This window comes from Rhinopithecus roxellana, chromosome 7, assembly GCF_007565055.1.
Source record: "Rhinopithecus roxellana isolate Shanxi Qingling chromosome 7, ASM756505v1, whole genome shotgun sequence".
Lineage (NCBI taxonomy): Eukaryota > Metazoa > Chordata > Mammalia > Primates > Cercopithecidae > Rhinopithecus > Rhinopithecus roxellana.
This window is the reverse complement of record NC_044555.1, coordinates 4,018,458-4,044,359: the sequence shown is the minus strand read 5'-3', so window position 1 is coordinate 4,044,359 and position 25,902 is coordinate 4,018,458. Positions and strand designations below refer to the sequence as shown.

Genomic DNA, 25,902 nt, shown 5'->3' with positions numbered 1-25,902 from the left:
CCAGGCTGGTCTCGAACTCCTGACCTCAAGTGATCCACCTGCTTCGGCTTCTCAAAGTTCTGGGATTACAGGCATGAGCCACCGCGCCCGGCCTCTCTCTTTTAAACAATCATAAATATTAAATTAAATGAGCTAACTAGAAGCAAATTGGTCTGTAGGAACACCCATGAAAGTGTTCCATTCTGATTATTTTCCCATCCTGCAGCCCCTCCGGCCTAGTGGAAGCTCCTTCCTTTTGTAGATTTAGATTAACTGGGGTAGGGGAGAGAGGGCTGGGATGGCAGGCCATTGTCTCTCATCACCGACTGCAAAAGTTGAGCCTAATATATACCTTTTGCTCCTCTAACCAAATGAATTACAAAATTCTAATTCCCCCAATCATATGTACATATTTAAAGAGCTGATTGTTTTTATAAGCTAAAAGTAAGGACAGTTTGGTTTTGTCAAAACTTCATTTTCTATTTATTTTCTCTATAACTTCTAAATTTGTGTCCTGCTTGTGCATGCATGTATGCTTGCATGCATACGTGTGTGTGTTTTCCTTGAAGAGTAGGCAAAAAAGGGCAGAAAATAGGCTATTCCCTTATAAACCTGACAAGTACCTGTTTATTTCTTTCACTGAGGTAACTGGAATGCTGGAAATATTGAGCACTTCAGTAGTCATTCTAAAAAGATTGGTTCATGTTGAATTTGTTTGACTGCACAAACCTCTAATGGTTCAGTGAAACCTTCGTGAGGATTTTAAGAAATAGATCAGATGATAGTTTCAGTTGAAGCTACTAAAAAAAGCTTTTTTGTTTATGTTATTTTATTGGAGTGGGACATTTGGAATTCTAAAATGTTCCCACATTTGTCACCTGTGTTACTCTGGCAGCCTTTTGTCATGATCACGTTTTCCCTGTTCATTTGTTACTACTGCTGATTGTACTTTAATGATTCTAATAGGAGCTGTGGATTGTGCAGAAGAATAACACGCTTCAAATTAAGAAATAATATATTTGCCTTTTATGATTTCTAATTATTAATACAGTTGAATTGTTTTTGTTGACCACTGTACATTGACTTCCCAGGGTCTGGTGCATAGCATATTCATAGATGCTCCATAAAATAATTAAAGAACCATGCATACATGTGTGCTGTGTTGTGGTTCTCGGTACTAAGGATGTCTGCCTGAGTCCTGAATGAGTCTTGAACTCCATCCAAATTGTGTGATTCAGAGTTGGGATGGTGCAAGGAATTTGATTATTAGTGTAAACTTTAGATAACTCATAGCATGAATAACAGCTGTACAGTAGAAGAAGAATGCAGAAAGAATCAAAAACACAACAGCTAAAACAACAACACATTAAAAACCTCAAATAATTAGAGCAACAAGCTGAATGCATTTAGCAAACATATACCCTTGACTTACTTTTGGGAATCCAGTAACTTTCTCCTCTGAGTTTCTTCAATGAAAAATCAGTAGCACTTACAGGTGTGATCATTAGCTTTGTTTACTTTTTTAGCTTTCAATGACATTCACTTTTGTGTTGAGATTTGACTTTTCTTTCCTGAACATTTTATCCGATCCACCAATCCAGAAATGATAGAATAGGAAAAGAACAACTAGGGCTTTATGCAAGTACAGTAAAAATCTATTCATGCCACTCTACAAAAGGCTGCAAATTGGAATGGCTGAAATTATCTGCTCGTCTTTTGTGTTGCATTTTAGGACTATCAATGAAACTTGAAATGATATATTAACAGAAAGTTTGAACAGGAATTATATATTGAAAATGTGACAGAAGCGGTGGATCCAATCATGCTAGGCTGTTGAGAGGGGAATTTGCCTCATTATCTTGCATTTTTTAGATGAAGCCTTCCAATTTACCTGGCAGCCCCCCTCATGTCTCAGTTTTTAGTCGTATAGCAGAGGTTGTTACAATTACAAAAGTTCTTTTATTTTTCATGGAAAATTGATCACTTGGAGCAGTAGATTAATTTATTTCAATTTTATAGTGTGAGAGGCATAGAGGTACACTGAAAAGAACAAAAACTTTGTAGTCAGAGACATCTAAGAGTTGTGTAGACCTGAACAAATAACTAGCATTTTTAGCTGCCATTTTCTCATCTATATGATGGGATGGGGTTGGCGTAAGAATATATATCATATGGGCAGTTACAAATATAAAGCACATATCATGTATGGAGTTTTTATAATAAATTATTAGTGTCATACCTTCCATCAAAGTTTGAGTACTCAGGTGTGAACAGTGAGAAACAATTTTTCCAATATTAACATCTGTAGTATTTTAAATTATGTGTCATTTTAAGGTACTGTTATTCTCTTTGTAATTTAACATTTTTATAATAGAAATAATTTTGCAGTTGCTACATTAACATTTTAATTGATTATTGCTTATTTTTAGCATTTCCATTGCATCATTTTACAGATTGCATCACTGTGCTGAAACATCCCATCTGTTTGTGCAAGTTTTAATGTTTTCTTTAATATCTAGATGAATCTATCCCTTACCTTATCAGTCAGAGATATTTTAAAGTCCTTGTCTGTTAGTTCAAGCATATAGATTATCTCTTAGCCTGGTTATGTTGATGACTTTATTTCTTGATAATGGGTGTATTTTGATTAGTTTTATTTAGTTTTTGCAAGTCTCATTTTCTTTTTAGTGAATGTTAGATGTCGTGTATAGAAAAAAATAGAGAATGAGGTAAATATGTTTAATCTTGGAAATAGGTATAGCTTTTTTTTCTGTCGTACTGCTAGTATGGGGTTTGAGTCAGTGGTGTTAGTATTGAGCTGGTTTGAGGGGGGTTTGTTGTTGCTATAGCAACCTTCAGAACACTATGGACTTCAAAGACCTCCACTGATGAGCTGCTGCTATCCGGTGCTTAATGTAGTGCCTGGGGTCCTAAAGGGATTTCTATCATTTTGTTCCATCCTCAGTTTTCAGCAAGCCTTGTATGCCTGTCTCTCCCCTAGTGGTAACAGATTATTCTGTTTTTATTGGTGCAGAATCCCTGGCCAAAGAGGCTGTCATATCCCTCTTCCAAAGAGGATATCTTGACCCTCTCTCAGTGGTTTCTACCTTCCCCGACCCCTCTGAACAAGCAAGTCTTTTATGGGACCTATGGGTGGTAGAGTTTAGTACCTTTTCTTCAGTTTAGTATCTTTCCTTAAATCTTAATGCCTTTTAGAAGAAGAGAGTCTGGAAAATGGATTTGACTTCATGTTTGTGCATCACTGAGGGGATCTTCTTCCTATCTCTAGTCCTATCCCTTATCGTTTTTGTGAGTTCCCAATAGAGGTTTATGGAAAAGAATTCCAGAATGAGTACAGACTCCTTCGGTCTGCATTTCCAAGGATGCTGAAATGTCACACCAGCCCACACCTGACTTTTAAGAATGCCTTACAATTGGAGCTGTTTTCTTTTTCCTGCTCCTATGATGACTACTTCTTCCTCCAGTTCTCTGCCAAAGGTAAACCATTCATGTATCCAGTCTCTCCTTGGAAGGGATTGAAGTACTTTGACTCACCTCATTGCCTTGTGGCCACAGCTATATAAATGGCTCAAAAAATAATACGTTCTTATAGATTACCCAGCTTTTTCTCACTGGGTGGAGCAACATTGTTATATAGCACTTTTTATACCCTAAGCAGAAGAGGAACTTAATTATGATGGAAAGCATAAGTATTTTACCCTCTTGGGATATCCACATTCGACATGTTAATCATTACAGTTACTCTTGCTTTAGATGGAAGCAATGAATAATACTTACTTATTTTTATTAGAGAAAGGCTGTAGTAGAAAAGTGATATTTTAACAATTGAATTTAATAAAAATGTATCGAGGACCTGTTATCTGTGAATCCCCCACTGGGAAAAGTCATGAAAAATTGAAGAAAACACTTCATTGTATTCCAGAGCTTTTAATTTAAAGGTGAAGAAAAAAGGTGACTTGAAAGCATTTTGTATATTCAGAATCCATTTGTGAAACCTAATTTGAGATGTTGAAACTAAGATTTGGCACAGTGTCCAAAATTGTATTCAAAAGTGTAGAGCCTGCTGTCCTGGCCTTTTTGTTTTGTTTGCTTGTTTGTTTGGTGGGGTGGGGTAGGGTGGGCAGTAGGAAGGAAAAAGAAAAGATAAGGAGTGTGATATTGACTGATAGTTTATTCTCAAGTGCTGTCACCAGGGAGTTCGAACTGCCTTCTACTTTTGAAGCTGAAACATGGAAGCAGGGCTCCAGAATTTTACATCTCATTAAAGTAACTTAGAATACTCACACTTTTATGAATGATTGAGATACTTCCTAAAAATTTAAACCATGGTATCTCCATATCTCCAACAACAGAGAAGAGGGAATATGAATCCCCCATAGGCTGGGGTGTCAATCAAAATAGTCTTCAGAAAAATGAAATGTTTTCTTCATTTAGTAATTTACCATAAAATTGAAGAAAAAAGTTCATTTTTTTTTTTTTTTTTTTTTTTTTTTTTGAGATGGAGCCTCGCTCTGTCACCCAGGCTGGAATGCAGTGGCATGATCTCAGCTCACTGTAACCTCCACCTCCTGGGTCCAGGCAATTCTCCTGCCTCAGCCTCCCGAGTAGCTGGGATTACAGGCGCATGCCACCATGCCTGGCTAATTTTTGTATTTTTTAGTACAGATGGGTTTTCACCATGTTGGCCAAGCTGGTCTCAAACTCCTGACCTCAAGTTGTTCACCCACCTCAGCTCCTAAAGTGCTGGGATTACAGATGTGAATCACTGCGCCCAGCCAAAAGGTTCATTTTTCAAGTTTTAAAAAGCTTTTCAATCAAAATTCACATATCCACGGTCACATAATTCGTACTCAATTACATTTCTTCAAAAATGCTCACACCAAAGTTTGAACACATCGAGGCAGGTAGTTTGAAATGTCCATCCCAAAGTTGAGCTGGGAGTCAAGGTGACAAGAATGGCCCATGAGCAGTGAAATGTCTACCAATGCCAGGCTCCGAGCCAAACAACTAACATTAAGTGCAAGGGATTAAACTTGTTAATTAGGAGAAAATGAAAGCAGACATTTGCTTATTTTCTTTATTATTGAGTTTATATTAATAGTAATCACTTCCATTCATATTAGATGCAGAGGAACTTTTAATATTCTATGCACTGACTTAAACTTATTTCTTAATCATTTTCATCTCCTTATAATGATGCATATGAGATTATTGGAGGTTTGCACTAATGCAAAGTGATGAGCTGTAACCAAAAATTAACCAAGAAAATAAAATCACAATTTCATGCATATATTTATATTTATCATCTACAGCAAACCATAGGGATATTGAAATATGAAATTTCAAATACCCTCCTTATTATGTTAGATACATCATTTTTAACAATGGAAGCATTAAATAAAATATTAAGATATATTTGTATTTTGACATTTAACTTCTTGGCATTGCACATTTAAAATTTTGTTGTCTAGCAAAGTGAAAGGGAGACTGTCCTTAAATACACATATATTGTTAGAGCCATTTTGTTAGACATGTCATCTTTCGAATGTAATGATATTGTTCACACACTGATTTTATTGATGATGTTAAATCAAAATGTTTTCTACAATTAGTAACTTCTATAAAACAAACACATTAAAAGGAAATCATACTTCCCGTTGTAGCATACCAATTTCTTTTTCCATTTAGAAATAGCTATGCTCCCTCTCGTGTTTTATTTTATATACCTTACTAAATTAAATGTTCATTTTATTCTTTACCAGTTTCCATCACAGACACAATCCATATTATTTAAATTTCAGCAAGAAACTAAACAAGACTTACAAGTTTTTCAGTGCTAATGATTTTTTTTTCTCATTAAGTCTGAGTCTAATGAAACTAAACAGAAAGTTCTGGTTGGATTCCTTGGTCACCCCTGTGTTTGTGAATTCTTATAATTGGCATGAATTGAAAGTTCTTATTATCACTGATAGTAACCCAGAGACAATTCCAATTTGGGTTTAAATGGCCCTATGCAGACAAGGATAACTGAACAAACCAAAACAATTTCATGTGTTTATGGCAGATAAATACCAATTAAGTACTAGAAATGACATCAGGGTTTTTTTTTTCTGTATAGTTTCAAGTTAAGAGACCTTTTCTCCCTTAAGTTTGCAGATATAGAGCATTCTGACCTTACAAGAGGAAGGAGAACCCCTTCCCATCTGAATGAGAGATGGAAAAATTATATGAAATAGAACGGATTCTACTGTTAAGCAGTAAACTACTTATTACTTGAGTATTATATTAATTAGGACACTTGGCTACAAATAACTTATATGAAATTTGAACTATCTTTATCAAATGTGGAATTTATTCCAAAGGATACGTTTATTCTAAAGATTAAAATGTTTCTCAAGGCCGGTTAGGGCAAATTGCAGTACACCTCAGAAAATGCAATCAAAACCTTCCAGGATTCTCTGTCACATCTCCTTCTCTCTAGACTACCTTTTTTATTGCAGATTGGCTTCTGCTGTTCCTCACATAGCAGAACATGATTGCCAACATTCCCTTATATTTATATCTCACAGTTGAAGGATTCAAGGAGAGCCTGATTCTAAGACCCAAGTCTACATTCTTTAAATACTTGTATATGTATGTGTACATGTATGTGTATATATATCCACACACATGCATTCATGTTTAGATAGACATACACACACATATATGTGAATTACATTGAATTACATATGAATTACATTTCTATTTAATGTATTCAATATAGGTTACAATGCAACATTATAGACCTTTTCATCGATTACAAGTAGGAATGTGGTTTAATGTGGAATTTTTGAGAAGTAATTTGAAAATATGTACCAAAACTTATAGAGATGATTATTCACCTAAATCCATTATAAATTTTGAGACTCTTTTCTAAGGTAATAATCCCACATTTGGGTGGAGGCTTTATCTATACTGATAGTAATTGCAAGACTATTTTAATAGCAAAAATTATGAAACCATTTTTCAAGGTTCCAAAAAAAGGCAGAATGGTAATTTTTATGGGAACAAAGAAGACAATGCTTCTAAATATTTAAATTGTGTTTAACAACATTGGAAAACCTGTTATTTTAAATGAAGAAAGTAAGGTGTTGAACTACTTGTGCAATGCAATTACAATTATGCAAGGAAAATACAAAGGAAATATATCAAAACTGAAATCTTAAAGCTTTTAATACTCCTTACTTTTTCTCTAGTTTCTAAAATGTGGCTAATAAACATAAATTTAATTTATAAGTTAATTGACCTTGGCATTGTATAAACATCAGGGTAAGTAATGCATCTCTCTCTCTCTCTGGCTCTCTCTCTCTCTCTCTTCATTCAACTTTATCCTAAAACATCATACAAATTACAATCTATTGGTTTTAGTTTGACTCCTCAGCTAGGTTACTCAAACAATGAAAGACTACTTTTAATCTCTGAAGATGTTTCTTTATCTTGAATTTTGATTTCCTAATCAATGAATACTTGTCTAAATTTAGTATGAAGTTCACACATATCTTTTTTCTTTTTTGGATTACTTTGCCAATCAACAATGTTCTTCTTTTAGCAGTTATTGGTTATTTCTACTGATCTCTGCTGAGAGTTTATTTTCAGACACTTTCATACTACACTTTGAAAATACTGTTTTCCAAGCTGTGAATCCACTGTATCTATGCAGAAAGGAGTGATTTGTTTCTTGTATGGCATGATGTTTTTATATCCTATGAGAGCCATCAATTCCACATTTGAATGATTCCTTCATGACATGAGCTGCTCTAACTAAAGAAAAGTGTACATTAAAAATATATGTCCGATTAAGGCATACAATCTCTTAAGCAGTCAGGTAACAAACAAATCTTTCTGAGTTCCAATTACTGTATTACATTATGTCAATACTTAGTGTCAAAGTATATTACAGAAAACGGCTGGGCTCTTCTCAGAAAGGGCTTTGCAATAAAATGGGTGGCAAGAAACTGCATCTGTGTATACAGAAGCACAGGAAACAAAACAAAACAAAACAAAACAAAAAATAGTGCCTAATCCTAGGTGGCTGAAAAGTAATATCTAACAGAATATGAAGAAAACCCACTATTTATTTCTTAGGCCAGATAAGGAGCCCTGGCTTTCTCTGGCATAGCTGCAGCCTATATAATTATACCTCTTTCAATGTCAATTACTGTTTGTATATCCATAAAAAGAATGGTACAATGGTGACAGAGATGAAGAGCAGATCTCTTAAATAAACATGTAAAAAAAAACAAAGTAAGGAAAAATAATAAAAACAGGTCTACTGCTATTAATGCCACTGTTCTTGAAAAAAGTAAAACAGAGATCATTAATATCCATAAGAGCCAGAATAATGTCTCTAGTTTTGATCCAACATTTTTCAAACCATGGAGCCCTTTTAGAATCTGTTGATGACTGCAGACTCTCATATATACACACTCATAAAATTTTGCTCACAATTTTAGGGGTTTATTCCATAGTCGTATTGAAAGCCCATAGATTTCAGGATAGGAATAACAATGTTGTTTACTTATTTGGGCCCAGACACTTTCTATGCCCTGTAAAGATAATGGCTTATTTAATCCTCACAATGACACTTTGAGATAGTTATTATTTTAATACCGATTTTACAGATGAGAAAACTAAAGGAAAGAAAAGTTATGTAAATAAATTGAGAAAACTCAGCCAGTAAGTGGCAAAGCTGGACTTTAAATCCAGGCCATATGATTCCAGAGCATACTCCAACAAGGACTGTGAAGTGACTCCTGCAGAAACAAATAAACAAATACCTAGAATAAAGAAGCAGATGATAGAGTTTCAGAACTGATGAAACACATAGAAATTATCTTTTCCAAATTCTATTTTTTAAAGTTGAGGAAATTGTATTCCACATAATTAAATGATTAACAGAAGCCCATAGAGCAAGTTAGTGTTAGAGCCAGGGTTCAACTGGGAACATCCATCCAAAGCTCTTGACAAAGCTACACTGATATTATTATCATTATTCTACAGGTGAGGAAACAGAGGCACACTGTTAATAAGTAGCACAACTACCTTTCGAACCCAGATAGGCAGGTTCAAAGCTAAAGCTAAAACTACTGTAATTCAGGAAAACCATTCCTTTATAATTTGTTTAGTAGGCACTCAGAATGATCAAAGTAATCTTTAAATTGGAAAATTTGAATGTCTTCAATTTACAAACTTTGGAAATTCTGGAGATTCTACTTTACAATCATTTTAATGTTCTCTACTCAAAAACTAATGTTTCAGTGTGCTACAATTCATGAATTTTATATTTATATCGGAATATAAAATTATATACATGCATATATGAACTTTATATATTATATATGTATGAAATTTATATATATAACATATGTATATGAACACAACCTGAATACATATGTATATATAGATAACCATTCAAACATTTTAAATTGGCTATAGAGGAAAGTAATTTGCTGTTTGACTTAAAGTCTTTTGTGATGACTAGAATTTAAAATAAAATTTACAATTTATGAAGATGAAATAAAACTATATTTAAAATGCTGTTTTTAGAAACAGAAAATTCCCTTAAAACCTCAAAATCTATTGTTTGTTTTATATAATAGGAATCCGAATTTTTTCTACAATGTCTAAATCTTTTGTAATTCTGTTATATTTTCCTCTACAAGTTCAATTCAGTGACACCTAAGAGCAAACAATAAGGCTAGTATGGGAGCTTTTAAAAGTTACTTAATTTGCATGCTAACCTAGATTCACATCTATTAAATGATTAGTCAATCAAGATATAGATAAAACTTATCTATTGGCAATGTACACTGAGGGACATGTTCTCGATGTAGTCCTGTCACCGATCTTAGAAAAGAAATAAATACTTTTTTAAATCCAGTGGCATAATAAGCCTGAAAAAGAGAAGTCTTTCATTAAGAATCTTGGAAGAAGCAGTAGTTAACCACTTGTCATCAGTATTAGCAACTCAAGCTGAATAAAAATTGATTGTGTGACTCTGGACCTTCTTTGCTCTGCCACTTGGATAATCTATTAGCATTGGCACCTGATTAACTCTCAAAACTGTCTCCTCGTTTGATTAGCTCCTGGGATTTCTTTTGTATTCTCAGTAATAATTTTCCAAACTCTTTTCTAAAAGACTGACTCTAATGTTCTTTTACTGACTGCAAAATTTCCCCTGTCAGTGCTGAAAACATGTTTGGCCTTTATTCCTTTTTATACTTTTTGGCTTGATCTTTCATAAACACTGGCTTAAGGCTTCCATATTTGGTGAAGAGAGAATGAATGATTACTCTGAAACTTTATTTCTGTTTTAAGTGCTTTCAGTATTTGGCACAAGGTGGAAATGAGAAGGCTCAGTACTGACCATTGTTATTACAATAACCCATTGCATTTCCTTAAAACTTATTTTCCACTTAAATTGTTTTCTACATTGATTTCTGTCTGTGCTAATACTTGGCCATGTATAAGAAAAACCTGCTTGTTTTTAATGTTTAAATTTTGAATGGTATGGTAAGGAGAAAGACCAAGATTTAAAAGATAATATATTCTGAATGGGCAATTTTTGGAAAGCTTTTAATACTTTATTTAAAACCCATTCTTCAGCTTATTTTAAATTTAAATGATGGAATACAACCCTTTCTTTTTTAAATGAAGAGGTTATATACATTCCATTATTATTTAATTTTATTCTATGGGCCACATTTACTATTTACCTGCTATATTAGTCAGCTTTATTATAGGCTAATGATCTGTAAAAAATAAATCCAAATCCCAATGACTTATAAGAACAAACATTTATTTCTTATTCACATGTCAGTTTCAATTTTGTATTGAGTACAGGTCAGCTCTATGCGTCTCTCCTTTTAAGAACAGAGGCTACCTGAGGTGTGTACTTCCCCTGACAAAGGGAGGAAGGACCAAGAAAAGTGAAAACATTTTATGATTCTTAAGCCCCTAGCTGAGAATTGACACACTCTCATATCTGAGTGTGTTCCATTGGTCAAGGCAAGTCACATGACCAAGGCCACATCAGTGAGTGGGATGTATAATCCCCCCATGGTGAACCATGGCAAGTGGAAAGAAGGAAGGAAAAAAATGATGAGCAAATAACGTAAACTACCAACTTGTACAAGAAATTTTAACGCAATTAAATATATAGTCAGGAATAATAATATTAATCTCTATTGACACTTACTTTGTAGTAAGTCCTTGCTTCAGACTACTTTTGATGCTTTACAGGATACCTCATCAAAACAAAACTAAGAGTTTCTTTACCACGATTATTTCCTCTTTTCAGACTAGAAATCTTGGGTTTGGTGTGGCTTATGAGTCTTTTCTTTCTTTGTTTTTTTTTTTTTTTTTTTTTTTTTTGAGATGGATTCTTGCACTCTTGTCGGGGCTGGAGTGCAGTGGCGTGATCTTGGCTCGCTGCAAACTCCTCCCCTCAGGTTCAAGTGATTCTCTGCCTCAGCCTCCTGAGTAGCTGGGATTACAGGTTTCCACCACGATGTCCGGCTAATTTTTTGTATTTTTAGTAGAGACGGGGTTTCACTACATTGATCAGGCTGGTCTCGAACTCCTGACCTCATGCTCCATCCACCTGAGCCTCCCAAAGTGCTGGGATTATAGACATGAGACACTGCACCCAGCCTATGAGTCTTTTCTAACACTGCATAGCTAGTGCATGATCAAGCCCAGAAATGTGGGCCCAAATTCCACATACAGAGAGCAGACTATAATGATGCTCCTGTGGGACATTCTGGGTTACATATCCCATGCAACCATTGAGGAGCCCTAGAGAATATGCTTAGCAATTGTTCCATTGTTTTTTTGTTTGTTTGTTTTGTTTTGTTTTTAATCCATAGATTTCTGTCCCTCATTTATTGAGGGTTGCCCCTGGGAGAACTAAATCTCTATCACCTCTGGACTGCCCTGCAAATGGGCTTACCAAACCCTCCTAAACTGAAGAAAGCCTTCATGCAAAGAAGCAGAGAGATGTGGATGCTTGTGGTGAGGAATCTTCAGCATCCACAGAATCTGTTCACTATAGTTATAGGTGAACTCAGGGTTGGCTCAGTGAAATAAGGCATGAGACATTATCCTCATCTTCTATGCCATTTTATTAACCTTTACTCCATAGTATAAGTTGAGTAAATACATCTTGTGATTTAAATATCCCCTTATAATCCAGGTCCTGTGTTTGACCATTTGTCTGTTTCTAAAGCATCTCATTAACAATGTATTTGGAAATGGCTGTTGTGTGTTGTACACATTTGGCTGATTGCTTTCCTTTTGGTTTACAAAGAAGTATTTTTCAACCCATAAAAATAGATAAATATACACCGCAGAGCAATGTATTTTTTTTTAATTTTCAGCGGAGAATTTGATTCTTTTAAAAGTAAAATTGAGTAGGCGGTTGTATGGAAACGGGCGTCTAGTTAGCAGTTCTGCTACAATATCCAAGTATTTAATTTCACCTCTAAATTACACTGGAGACCTTGACCTTATTTTGATTTATTCTGTCATAATTAGTCTATGGTTATTATTTTAACAAAAATAAGTGATCTTTCTCACGAACACTACCAAAGCATATTTCAAGTCTGCATACTAATTAATAGTAACTTATTTTTACTGCTAACAAGTCTACACCCACACATTCATGTTTAAACAAGATGAGATATTTGAAATCACTTTATAAATTATAATGCACCACAGAAATATCCATTATTTCCATTATTACTAAAAACTTATTTCATTCTTTTGGGCATGAGGAGGTGTAATTTATGTGAATATCATTTCTTATTTTGTTTTTATCTTTCAAATCAAGAAGACTTGAATTTTTCACATATTTATAAATACTATAAAAATCTTACTAATTATTAACATGGCTGCCACATAGAAATCGTGTCTATTTTATGAAATAATGTGATGTATACAGAAGACCCACAGGAAGTTGTGATATATTTAGAAGTAAAGATTTATATGTTTTGTCTATTTTTTTCTCTGTTTCTCAGTGTTAATATGTGTCATACATGTGTCACATTTATTCTTCACAATTCAGTATCTCTATTACTATTACCATGAAACAAATAGAGACAATGAGACACAGAGAGGTTAAGTAACTTACTCAAGGACACAGAGATAATGAGATGTGAAACTGGAGTTGGAACTCAGGTTATTTGACTATGAAATGATTGTATGTAGCCACTGGCCTGCATCGTATCTAATACATGCGATTTTAAGAGAATAAGAATGAACTATTTGCACAATCTACCAGATGGCACTGTTTTTCCAACTGAGGCCACTTAACACCTTTTCATATACTCTTGGAGTTCTGATCATTCTTCCATTCTAATACATTTCTTCTATCTCATTGTTATTATGTCCTACTTCATGCAACTTCGATTAATTCTTCACAAATATATTTCTACAATTCTTGTGCTATGTTTCCAGCATATAGAGCATTGCAATTTTTATGAATATACAATTATGCAATTATGTTAGGCTCTCACCATAACTCCAATTTGCTAATGGAGCATAAATTCTATGATTAAGTGGCAGGGAATGGGAGAGAACTTTTATTCAATATGAGCTGACATAGCTTTCCAAATTGGTTTCTGGGTCCAACAACTCCCTACAATAAAAAAGCAATTGACCTACCTGAGAAAGAAGTGGCATTTGCAGTGGAGGCAAAGGGACAGACAGGTCATCCATAGCATTTTACATTGTGTTAGAAGCCATGACAGTCACAAAAGATGAACTACAGGGCAATTATATCATATTACAGAGTGAAATTCACCTAGAGAAATAAAGGCAGATTGTTTGCAAGAAACATTCTTTCTCTTAATTTTTTATTCATTGTAGTGATGAAAATAACTAGCAATACTTCAGTTCCAAGGCCAAATTTTTGGGGGAAGTCATTAAAAATTGGTTTTATGTCTAATGGGTGCTCAATGGATAATTTAGGAAATGAATTGGTGACAGAAGGTCTATAATTAACAGAGTAGTTTGAGCAGTATGATGAAGTGCAGTGGGAAAGCAATGGTCTAGGACTTAGTAGATCTGAGATTTAATTACAGTGTTGAATAGTCATTTGATTTATTCAACAAACCCTTACTAAGTACCTATTTCTGCTTCAGTATACCATGTTTGGTGCCAGGAGTTGCAAAGACATAGTAATTCTCCCATCTAAATGTGGTCACATTTAGGAGGTAATGAGTGGGATTTGGGCTGCATTATTGGAAGACAATAAACTAATTTTCTGTTTATCTGTGTGTATGTGTGTGTATAAACAAGATGAGATGTTTGAAATCACTTTATAAATTATAATGCACACACAAAGTATCTGTGTGTCCATACACATACAGTTGAAGTATTCATGTGTGTAACACACACATATATACATACACATATGCATAATTAGAAAAAAGTCTACACATATGTTTATATTAGAAGCATTGATTGATAACTTATGCCAGGGAGATAAGTGTGATTGTGAAAACCCTCACATTCGAACTAGATCTTAATAGTGAGTGTCCTCATTCTAGGGACTGCATGAACAAAGGACTAAAGCAATAAAGCATATGATTTTTTTATGGAGAAATTTGGCTTGTGTGCCTAGGGCAGACCTGGTAGATGTACATAAGGTATGGGATATGGGTGACTGCCAACAGGCCTAATCCATAATATATTTAGAGGAGTACGCTGGAGTCAAATTCTGAAGGCCCTTATATGCCATTCTGAATAATCTAGCCTGTAACCTCATCAAGGAAGCTCTGGATTTTACAAGTTAGTTCTCTTAGTATATGATTGTAACAGAACTGTAGTTTCTCCATCAGGGAACTTAGCTTTATCATTGATTATCCATGATCCAACTCCCCTAACTCCACATATAATTAATAATTAGTACTTATAATACTACCCAGTAAATATATCTTGAATGCACCTACTTCTTTTCCAGCCCCACTGCCACTCATTAATGCAAGCCATGCTCATTTCTCATGTGGATTGTAAGTATAATCAGCTCATCTGTCTTCTTATTTACAATTTATCCCCAAATATTCTCTACACTGTGAAATTTATTTCTAAGAGCCAAGCCTAACATTGCTGTTTCCCTACTTAAAATTCTGCTTTGATTTCAAACTGCCCTCTGGCTATATTTTCAGGCTCTTCATAAATAGGTTGATGATAATTTCACTTTTTCTAGGGTCATCTCTGCCACTTTTATCCTCCTCCACCATCTCTAGGTCTGGGAAAGGACCATACTCTTTCTCTCACATCCTGACAGTTTCACCTGCTCTTTACATTTTCTGGAGTTCTCTTTTTCTACCACTTGTCTCTCTACTCTTAATTAACTTTCAAAACTCAGCTGAGATGTCACTTCATCAAGGAAGCTCTGGATTTTTCAAGTTAGTTTCCTTAATGTATTATTGTAACAGGACTCTGTAGTTTCTTCATCAGGCAACTTATCTGTATATTTGTATCAACATATCCTTTTTTTGTGTCTGCTTCTCTCACTAAGCTAGAAGGAAAAAAAGGTAGAGACACTGTCTTTCTCACAGTTGTTTTCCTACCACCTAGTAGACGTCAAGTACACGTTTGTCACTTAATAGCCTTAAATATGAAATGTAATTTATTAGTTTCCTATTGCTGCTATAAAATTACCACAAATTTAGTGGCTTAAAATTATATACATTTATTCTCAGACAGTTCTGCAGGTCAGAAATCCAAAATGGACCTTACTGGGCTCAGGGGAGAGTCTGTCTCCTTGCCTTTTCCATTTTCTAGAGAACCCCCATGTTATTTGGCTCATAGCCTTCTTCCTACATCTTCAAAACCAGCCACCTTGGACCAAGGCCTTCTCATACTGTTTTCTAATTCTCCCCTTATGCCAACCTTTCTACCTTATAAGGACCCTTGTGATTACATCCTGCCCACCCAGATAATCTGGGATAATCTCCCTATCAAAAGCTAGCTAATTAGAAACTCTAATTCTATCTGCAATAATTCCACTTTGTCATGTAACATAATTTATTCACAGATGTCAGGGATTAGCACGTGGCCATTTTTGAGGAGGCATTATTCTGCCTACCACAGGTTAATAGAATTAATATCTGCAGAGGAGAAAAATGAGAAGAGGACTAAAAAGTAAATCTGGTCTTCATTAACTTAAAACACCTAACACATTCTATGCTAAGTGCTGGGATTATAGCTCTGATCCAGACAGTCACTCTTGGAAATGAGAAAGGATGTAGGTGATGTTATTAAGAACAACTTTTGTAGGATGATGAGCAGTGAAGACTGCATTACATTGATTGTAAAGTGAATGGGAAATAAGGAAATATCTTTGACATGAACAGTTCTTCTGTTCTTTGTGCAGAAGTTTAATTATTTTAGACCTCCTCATTATAAGCTGACCACTAATGTCACCTCAGGCCATAGAAAAATCCCATAATGAAAGACTATTACTCAGATTTAACAGAAAGTGTTTTTCATACCATTTTCCATTGCAGCCTCCTCCACTCTGCATTGCAATTTTGTAATATTAATGGCACAGTAAATCCATTTTCTAAATATGCACTAAATTTTTTGCCTTCCTTAATAATGCTCCAAAGTACCACACAACCTTATCTAACGTTTATCATTAATCTTCCATATTTTTCATTTTCTTTTTTCTCACGTTTGGTGGAAGCAGAGAATAGACTGAACTTAATTGCCCTCCCATATTACTTCATAGTTCTTCCTTTAAGTGAAATTAACTTATCCCATTGCATTTCTTCACTACATGTATTTCTAAACTGGTGTCAACTTTAATATTCCCTTCTCCTTTTAAAGATACATTTTCTGTGTCACATTAGGGATGAAGATATTCAATTAACATATTAGCTAGCCCCCAAGGAAATATCATTTAAAAAGTGTTTTTCTAGGCCGAGTGTGTTGGCTCATGCCTGTAGTCCTAGTACTTTGGGAGGCTGAGGCAGAAGGATTGATGGAGGCCAGGAGTTTGAGACCAGCCTGAGCAACATAGGGAGACCCCGTCTTTACAAAAGAAAAAAAAAATTAGACAGATGTGGTGATGTGTGCCTGTAGTCCTAGCTACTGAGGACACGGAGCTGAGAGAATTGCTAGAGCCCAGGAGTCTCTGAAGTTACAGTGAGCTATGATGGTTCCAATGCACTCCAGCCTGGGGGACAGAGTGAGACCTTGTGTCAAAAAAAAATTTATTTTCTTGCACAGATTATGGTTAATTGCTTTGTGTAATGGGAATAATTATTAGTGTTTATAGAACTGTTTTTCTGTTTTTTCCCCCCAGTTTTTAAATGCTTTCACTTACATTGTCTTATCTGATAGCAGAGAAGAGGTCTTGTGGAGGCTCTCCAGCATCTCGCTCCCAACTCTCAATGCAATTTCATTCCATGCCACTCCGTTTCTCACATTTTAGAGGGCAACAAAACAGAATTGTATAGTGAATGAGCATGTACTTTCAGTTTCTTATCGCTCTGTCCTTGTCTTACTGTCTGCTTAGTGAGATTCATCTTTATCCTCCTCCTACCTTTATTCCTTCTTTACTTTCTCTCGTTCTTCTAAACTCAACCTACCCATTACCTTCTTCAAAATATATTTTCTAACACCTATGTGGCTACATATTCCTTTCTCCGTGCTCCTATAATACCCTTTAAATTTATATATATTTTTGTTTATGCAAAATGTTTCATATTTATCTATGATGTGTCTGTTATCTACTAGGCTAAGAGCTCTCCCAGTCTGAATCTTGTTTATATTTTCAGTAACTAGTGCAATGACCACGACATAGTAAGCATTCTGTAAATAATTATTCTATAAATTATTGCATAAGTAAATGATCTCATTATATCTTGTCAATAGATCTGTGAGTTAAAAAGCAATTAATATTCTCATTTCACAGTTAAAGAGGCTGAGGTTTGGCAATTTTAAGGCCACAATTCTCATAAGTCCTGCAAAGTGACTGGAAGCCCGTTCCACAGATTTAATGTTCTCTCAGTTTGCCCAATATCATTCTTCTGCAGCAACTTGCTCTTGTGAATCATGAATATTGCAGTTTAATATATCCCACATTTATATTCCTGAGGGACTAAGGAATATAAAAGTTATTAACAAGGTAAAAGTTCATTGTACTAATCTTAAAAAATATGAAAGGCCACATATACTGAATAAAAATAACTTTATTAGAAGGGGTTAAAGATTTCTGAGAGGAAGTACAATTTTTATGTCATGTTAGAAAGCTAATTTTATATGGGTTTTTCCCATAGAGAGAATAAAATAAAACATTGGTCAGTTTTTGCAATTTATGAAGTAGTAGTTCTTCACTTCTTGACATCTCCAGGGAACTGTTTTCAAGTAAATTTTCCTAAGAGATATTTTCTTCTTTGCCTCTCATATTAATATGCACATGCATATTTTTATTAGTAAAATAAAATCAGTTGTAAACAAACCTTAAAGGAAATGAAATAGAATATGTGCTACTTGAAATGACTAAACAGGAGCATATAATCATTTTGTAATAAAACAGCTATCACTTTATTCTTTTCTCATTTGCTTTGTTGCTGATTGCACATTAATATTCTATAGTTTTACTATAGACTATGCGACTACAGAAATATACATCATGTTAACATATTAAAATAGTTTCTAGAACAATTTATATATATATGATGTGTATGTATAGTGACTTTAGGTTAACTAAGGGTATACAACTTAAAATAGTCAACTTTTAAGCACTATGACAAATAGCAATAAAAATATATCAAGTCAAGTAAATAAGTATAACATTTTAGCATAATGAAATAAAAATTAAAAGGCACATGACTACTTGGGAAAATATGTTCATTAATTGACTAAAAGTAAGCTTAGTTTACAATGGTGATCGTTAACTTGGATTTTATGGTAATAGGAGTTTTCTGCAGGGAGGTCAGTGAACTGTATGAAACTATATGCAAATATATATGTGTAGACGTTTTTCTGTAGAGAAGGTTCATTATTTTCATCAGATAGTCAAATGGAGCCCATGACTTGAAATGTTTAAGAATTACCAATATATAATTATCTCATTCCAATTAATTTTAAATATTAAATGCTAAATAGAAACATGAGCAAGGACATAAACAAGTATTTTGACAAAAGTAGAAACATGTAGAATAAACAAATTAGTGAAACATGTTCTACTTCATTAGTAATCAAATTAATTAGAATTAAAGCAAACATCAAATATCTCCTTACATCTAAACAAAGCAGCAATACCTCAAAAGAGTAAAGCAACAAAACTCCTATCAATGACATACCTGCTGCTGAGATTATAATTCCCAATCTCATTCTTTCTGGTACCAGTAGAAGTGGGTATGATCACTTGGAAAGTATTATAAAGATATTTAGCAAAAGTCATAAAGGTTTTCATAATGTTGAACTGATAATTTATTCTAAGACAATTATAAAAACAAAAAAGAAGTGAGTGCATGAACATGTTTATTGTGATTAGTCTCTAATAGCAAACAAAAGGAAAGAGCAGCCTGTATGGTATCTTTGATAAAATAAGTGAAAAAGAAAGAATATTATTTTTGTTATATGAAATATATATTTATGGGGAATTTAAAAGTGTGGACACAAAAATTTTGATTGATTTTTGGATGTTAAAATATTTCCATAATGATATATAAGACGAAAATTGAAATACCAAATATCAATTAGTAAATGTAAGAGCATTATTCATTGAAGTATCAACAGCCATATCATCCAGTATCATAAGGAAGTTTCATTATTCAGTTCTAGATCAGTTCATACAGACATATAAGTTATGCATTGCAAAATTCCAGGACGCTATTCACATAGGTTACAACATACACGAAACCTCCTTGAGTTGTTCAAAATAGAAGCTCTGATTTCATGGTTATTTTGCATTTGTGTTAATATGTTCACCTTTTGTGACTCTGATTATCTTATGGTATTCTGTGTTGTTAATTATGCAATTATAATGTAAATGATAGATATCTGGTCAATGTGAAAAGCCATGAACTTTGATTCAGAAAATCTATATCGAGTTCATTTCTGTCACTTAATAGCTTTATTCCTTCTCAACTTGTGTTTATGTATAAAGTAGTAAATTACATACAGATTGAGATGACATAATTAAAACAACTTTATGAATAGTAAGACACTAAAGATTGTTATACATTTTATTATAATAATACAATTAATTATATTAATAATTATTATGTTGAAGAAAATATATGCTACTATACCAAAATAAAACAATAATTCATTGAAGACATATTTTTCTTGTATTAAAGACATAACGGTAAGAGAGGACAGCCAGCGAAGATGTTTATATGTTGAAGCTCACATTTAGTGTTATTTACACAGTAGATACGTAACATTTTGCACATAATGTCAAGGTTTTTGTGCTGCCTTCGATGCTTACCTAAAAAATGCTCCTTGTTCATATAACTGAAAAGAATAAAAATGTTGTTCTACTCCGTATTTTTCACTTAAAAGCCTCTAGATTAAATCACTTCAAAAGACCTCATATGAGCTTTTGGCAGAGGGTTTGGGGTATGTTTCAAAGACATCTGAATGTATGCTTTCAACTGACTCATTTACTCTCTGCTTTCTGACAGAAGGTATGCATGCACATGTAGGAAAAATAAGTGGAATTGCAAATGAGGTCATTTGCTTTTAGGAATATATGTATATACTATTGATAAATAGATGTATTGACCAATCTTCCTCCAGAAAGTCAATAAAGATGGTTTAATTTTGACCATTTTGAAATGTTCCATTTCTTTTTAAAATTATTTTGCAAGGGTTAGTATTAATTTTATGAAAGTAAAGATTTGAAGGAAGCTAGAATAGGTTTGAAAACTATTACTGTCTGTTTTTATTTATTCACCCTTGTCAACAAAGGAAATACTTCCATATTGTAGCTAAGATTAATTATATACCATATGAATAATGTTGATATTGACCATATATATAGAAGCTTCTGGGAATAACACAATTAAATAATAAAAATGTATTTGTAATGCTAAATAAAATTTCTCACTTAAGATGACAGTTTGAAATTTATGTATTCACTGTTATTTCTCATATTGATTAAAGGAATCTACTTATAGATTAATATTGTGATTTAGAGATAAACAGATATTTTTAGTGCATGCATATATTTGTTATGAGAAAGTGATTCCTTATCATGTTTTTAAGAGAGGCAATGGAGATTTACTACTGAAAAAATATGACAGCAAATATGATTACTTTGTAAAGGGCATTTCAAGAACAGTTCTTTTGATCCAAGTAAATAAAACATAAAATTTATCAATTTTAAATATCTCTCAGATGCATTCATTTACTGAACATTAATATGATTATATTTACAATAATTAAAAAATAGTCTTTGGCTTGGAGAAAAACATTTTAATATATCAAGACTGATGATTTTTCTGTCCATTTGACTTAATACTCATTTCCAGTTTAGGGACAAAAAGATCATTTGTAGAAACATGAATTCTGTGAAGCTGTTTTTTAATAATTTTTCTCCCTAATCCCTTAGTATAAATCCTTGGGGTTTTTTTCTTTGAGTATTTATATGTAGGCCATGAAGAGTATCATTTGCATTTTTATTTGAAATTTTCTGACTTTTAGATGAAAAGAGGTCCTAGAAATTTTAGAGTTGTAGAGTCTCCCCTCCCTTAAAGCATTCACGTATTTGTCAAATTTATTTTCTGAGCTCTTAATTTGTTCAGACAGTGTGCTAAGCTCTGGGAAGCAAAGATAACTAAACCATGCTCCTGCTCATCAGGAAACCTCTTCCAAAGTGAGAGCAGGCCCATGTTAGAGAATGTAGATGCTGCAAAGGAAGGAATAATCATTTCTACATGGTCGGGTGGATAGCATGGGGAAAGCCTCCAAAACAGTTTTTCAGAGTAAATGACAGCTGCGAGTTTCTTTTAATTATACTGGAGTATCTATTCATAACTGGGGAATACATATTATTATTCAGATGAGACTTTTTTTCTCTAGTCGTACAGTATTTGAATGACTATGGGTTTGGTCATGTTAATTATTTTTCAGATACTACAAATCTGAGACAGGATCTTGCTCTGTTGCCCAGGTTGGAGTGCAGTGCTATGATCTCGGCTCACTGCAACCTCCACCTCCTGGATTCAAATGATTCTCCTGCCTCAGCCTCCCAAGTAGCTGGGATTACAGGCGCATGACACCATACCTGGCTAATTTTTGTATTTTCCGTAGAGATGGGATTTCGCCATGTTGGCCTGACTGATCTCAAACTATTGGCCTCAAGTGATCCGTCCTCATCGGCCTCCCAATCTGTTGGGATTACAGGTGTGAGCCACCGCACCTGGCCATGTTTCAGATATAATTTTAATTTGGATGCCCCGAACCAGCATCACTCATGTTTAATTCCATTTATCAATGAATGTAATACTAAAGGTAAAATAACATTAACACATAATAATGGAAAGTTACTTTGGTTGTAAAATAAGAATTATATTTAAAGTTGCTTCCTAACTTTTATTTTTTTATTTTGCATTTTAGATGAAAGAGAAGATGTTCAAAAGAAAACATTCACAAAATGGGTAAATGCACAATTTTCTAAGGTAAGAATGGTTTGTTACTTTACTTTTAAGATCTAAGTTGTGAAATTTTCAAAATGGACTATGTACCTGTGTATCTTAAAAATTCGTGTTATTTTTCTCATACTGTCATTTTATTTTAGCTGTCCAAATCTGGGAATGTTATGTTCACTCTTATTTAAGGAGTAAGCAGCAGAAGATATGGCAAAGATACACGATTTAATCATATAAAATGTATGTCTTGGATTCTTCTTGACAATGTGAGTTTCTTTAATGACATGAGTCATCAGAGGTTATAGCAGCAACCTTCCATCAAGTAGCTAGAATATGTCACACAGTAGAAGAAGATATGAGGGATTTTTGTTGTGAAAATTATTTTTTTGTCCCTCTTCGTCTTTACCAAGTTCAAGAAAAACAATATAATCACTTTGGGTGTATTATGCCACTATAATTTAGAACATATTTCAAATAATTAAAGGCAATAAGTTCATCTTGTTTTTCTGCAGTCATCGATCCATACTCTTAATATTTACTTATTTTGCAAATACAACTCAACTTCTAATCAATAGCACAACTCTAGATGATTATAGGTGAACACAGAGCAAGATATTCTTACCCTGAAAAGTAGTATTAGGAATACAATATATGGAGGTTTATTGGTATGTCAAGGTTTAAAAGACTTGCATTTTAATTATTATTCTCAATTTGGGTAAATCAATCAAATGTTTGGTGAGTCAGTTTTCTTATGTTTCCATCATGAATGGTTGTATATGTATATATTGATTGCTTAATTGAAACATCAAATCTAGATAATGGAAAAATAAAGCTAATAAAATATGGCCCTTAAAGCCAAAGCTTTAAGAGAGGCATAGTTTTGATAATGGATATTTTGTTTCTTATTGTAATGATTTAAAGAGTCACTAAAAGTGAAAATTTCTGGTAAAATGCCTGATACTCTTAATAGCTATGAATTACTCCCTCTATCGGTCTGATTTTGTAAAAATCATGATAATGGATCCAAAACAATCGACTAGGAGATCCAATCTCAAAAGTTCTCCCTTTCCTGTGACAAACGTTTTTAGAATACTGTCTATTCTTTGTGGTATTTGGTAGCAGAATGTTGCCATGTACTCTTTAATATAACTTACTGAATTTTAACTAATAAAAGTTCATTTTATTTACTTGCTGAATTAATAATAAATTTCTATTATAGACATAAAGTGAAATATATATTTTAAAAATGTTTTTTAAATCCTCAACTTTTTTAGCTAAATGAAATAAAATATAACAACACAAATCGAGAAGAATAAATAAAAAATAAACCCAGGATATTTAGGATAGGTATTCATAATTCTCGGAATATTTATAAGATAGGTATATATGGTTTAATTGCTGTATATACTGGCATCATTTACATTTTTAAGTTTTGGAATTCTGAAGCAGACAAGATATATTTTCAAACAAACATACAGACAAATCAGAATTGTGAAGACATTTCCTGAAATAATAAATGTGACAATACTGTGAATCTTTGCATTGAATCAGAGTAATTTTTAAAAGGTGTGTAAACATGACAAGTACTGTGTATCCTCATTCCCACGAATTGAAATAGATCTTCACTCTGTGCATTAACCTTTTCCATTATCATTTATCATAACTCACCTGTTAATATACAAATCAAAGCTTGATATTCAGTCCATCCTCTATTTGTATGTTGTTAGCACTGCCTTAGAGCAATTCGGTATATTTTTTTCTGTCCTTATGAATGCCCATATCTTAAAACTGTAAAATATTCACATATATGTGTTTTCTTCCCAAATATTTGCATCCTCTAATTTACTGTTTTCTTCCCAAATATTTGCATCCTCTAATTCAACTCACACTTTTCAGTTATATTACAAATGTTCTCCCTAAGTCTGTTATAATTGATCAGAAGAATCACCATTCTTTCAAGTACAGAAATTCTATTATCAAGCATATCCTAGGTGTCAGAAATAGAAATAAAAGTTTACAAAGACAGAGGAGAAAACTTATTTAAAGGTAAAATGTGTATATACATGTGCACTAACTTCTAATTTTGAGAACTTGAAAAGAATCTTTTTCCCCTTACTCTTTTCTGTCAAAACTTAGGCAAGTGACTACATTGTTTTAGACACTTTTGAAGAAGATGGGAATTTAGAGGAAGCTTGTTGATTCAGTTTAAGTCACTTGGTGATACCAAAAGATAAACATAATCGTGATATATATCATCATTTGGCAATTTATTGCGTCGCTGCGTATGCCTTTCAGCAGAATTCTAGCCCTGTAGGATACACAAATTAGTTGAAGTGGAATCTCCTGATCTCATAGAGCCTGCACAGTTATTTGGGAGTTTTTGGTTAATTTCTAAATGGAGTAGAACTGAGTGGGCACAGTGTGGGTGGTCTGAGAAAGCAGTAATCTGAGCTAGAGGGAATCTGGTAACCTTTATGAAGAAAGCTCTAAAATGTGAGCCTGTCAAAGGCAGGAATGTATATCTTCTATATAATCTCACTGTTTATTACTAGTGCACTACATATACAGAATAAATACACTAGGTCAGTAGTACAAATCATTAAATCTATGGTAAATTTAGAAACAGAAGAAAAACTGAGTGGAAAAATTGTGCTGAAGAAGACTTTAAAAAGAGAAAAAAGACAATGAAAAATTACCTGCCTGTGTGGTAAATTAGACACAGGCACAGACACATTCATATAACTATAAAAATGCCTCACTAATAAACCTAATGCATATTCATTTTTATAGTCATATTAATGTCTGTCTGTGTCTAATTTACCACACAGACAGATGATAATTTTTCATTGCCTTTTATATACACATTTATATAATATTTGTAAATTATAGAGAGACAACAAAATATTTCCTTGTTATTTTGTAAAGCTACGGAAGGGATATTTTAAGGAAATAAATGTGATTAAATGTATCCTTGTTGTTGTGGCATCATTTGAAGCCAAATGTGTCTAATCTAACTGATTTTTCACTTTCCCAGTACCATTTTAAAAATAAGCCCTCTCTTTTTAAAATGAGTCTTCTATTAACCTTCGATTCCAAAAAATTCTACTAGAATGTGATTTGTCACATCTATTATATAGAGATAACTGAACAATATTTATCTCCACATAAACACAAAGCCATTTCTAGATAAGATTAATTCAGGGTATATATTCTTTCCATGTAATTTATTGATATGTTATAATCCTTT

The 25,902-nt window shown here is 33.4% G+C and overlaps 1 protein-coding gene across 3 annotated transcripts in view; it reads left to right on the top strand.

Moving 5' to 3' along the window:
- Positions 1 to 25,902, top strand: part of DMD (dystrophin) — a 2,245,117-nt gene that overhangs the window by 170,576 nt on the left and 2,048,639 nt on the right. For all 3 annotated transcript variants that reach the window (XM_030933724.1, XM_030933725.1, XM_030933726.1), the window contains exon 2: positions 22,624 to 22,685. In XM_030933724.1, the coding sequence (XP_030789584.1) occupies positions 22,624 to 22,685 (62 nt within the window). The remainder of the gene's footprint in view (positions 1 to 22,623; positions 22,686 to 25,902) is intronic.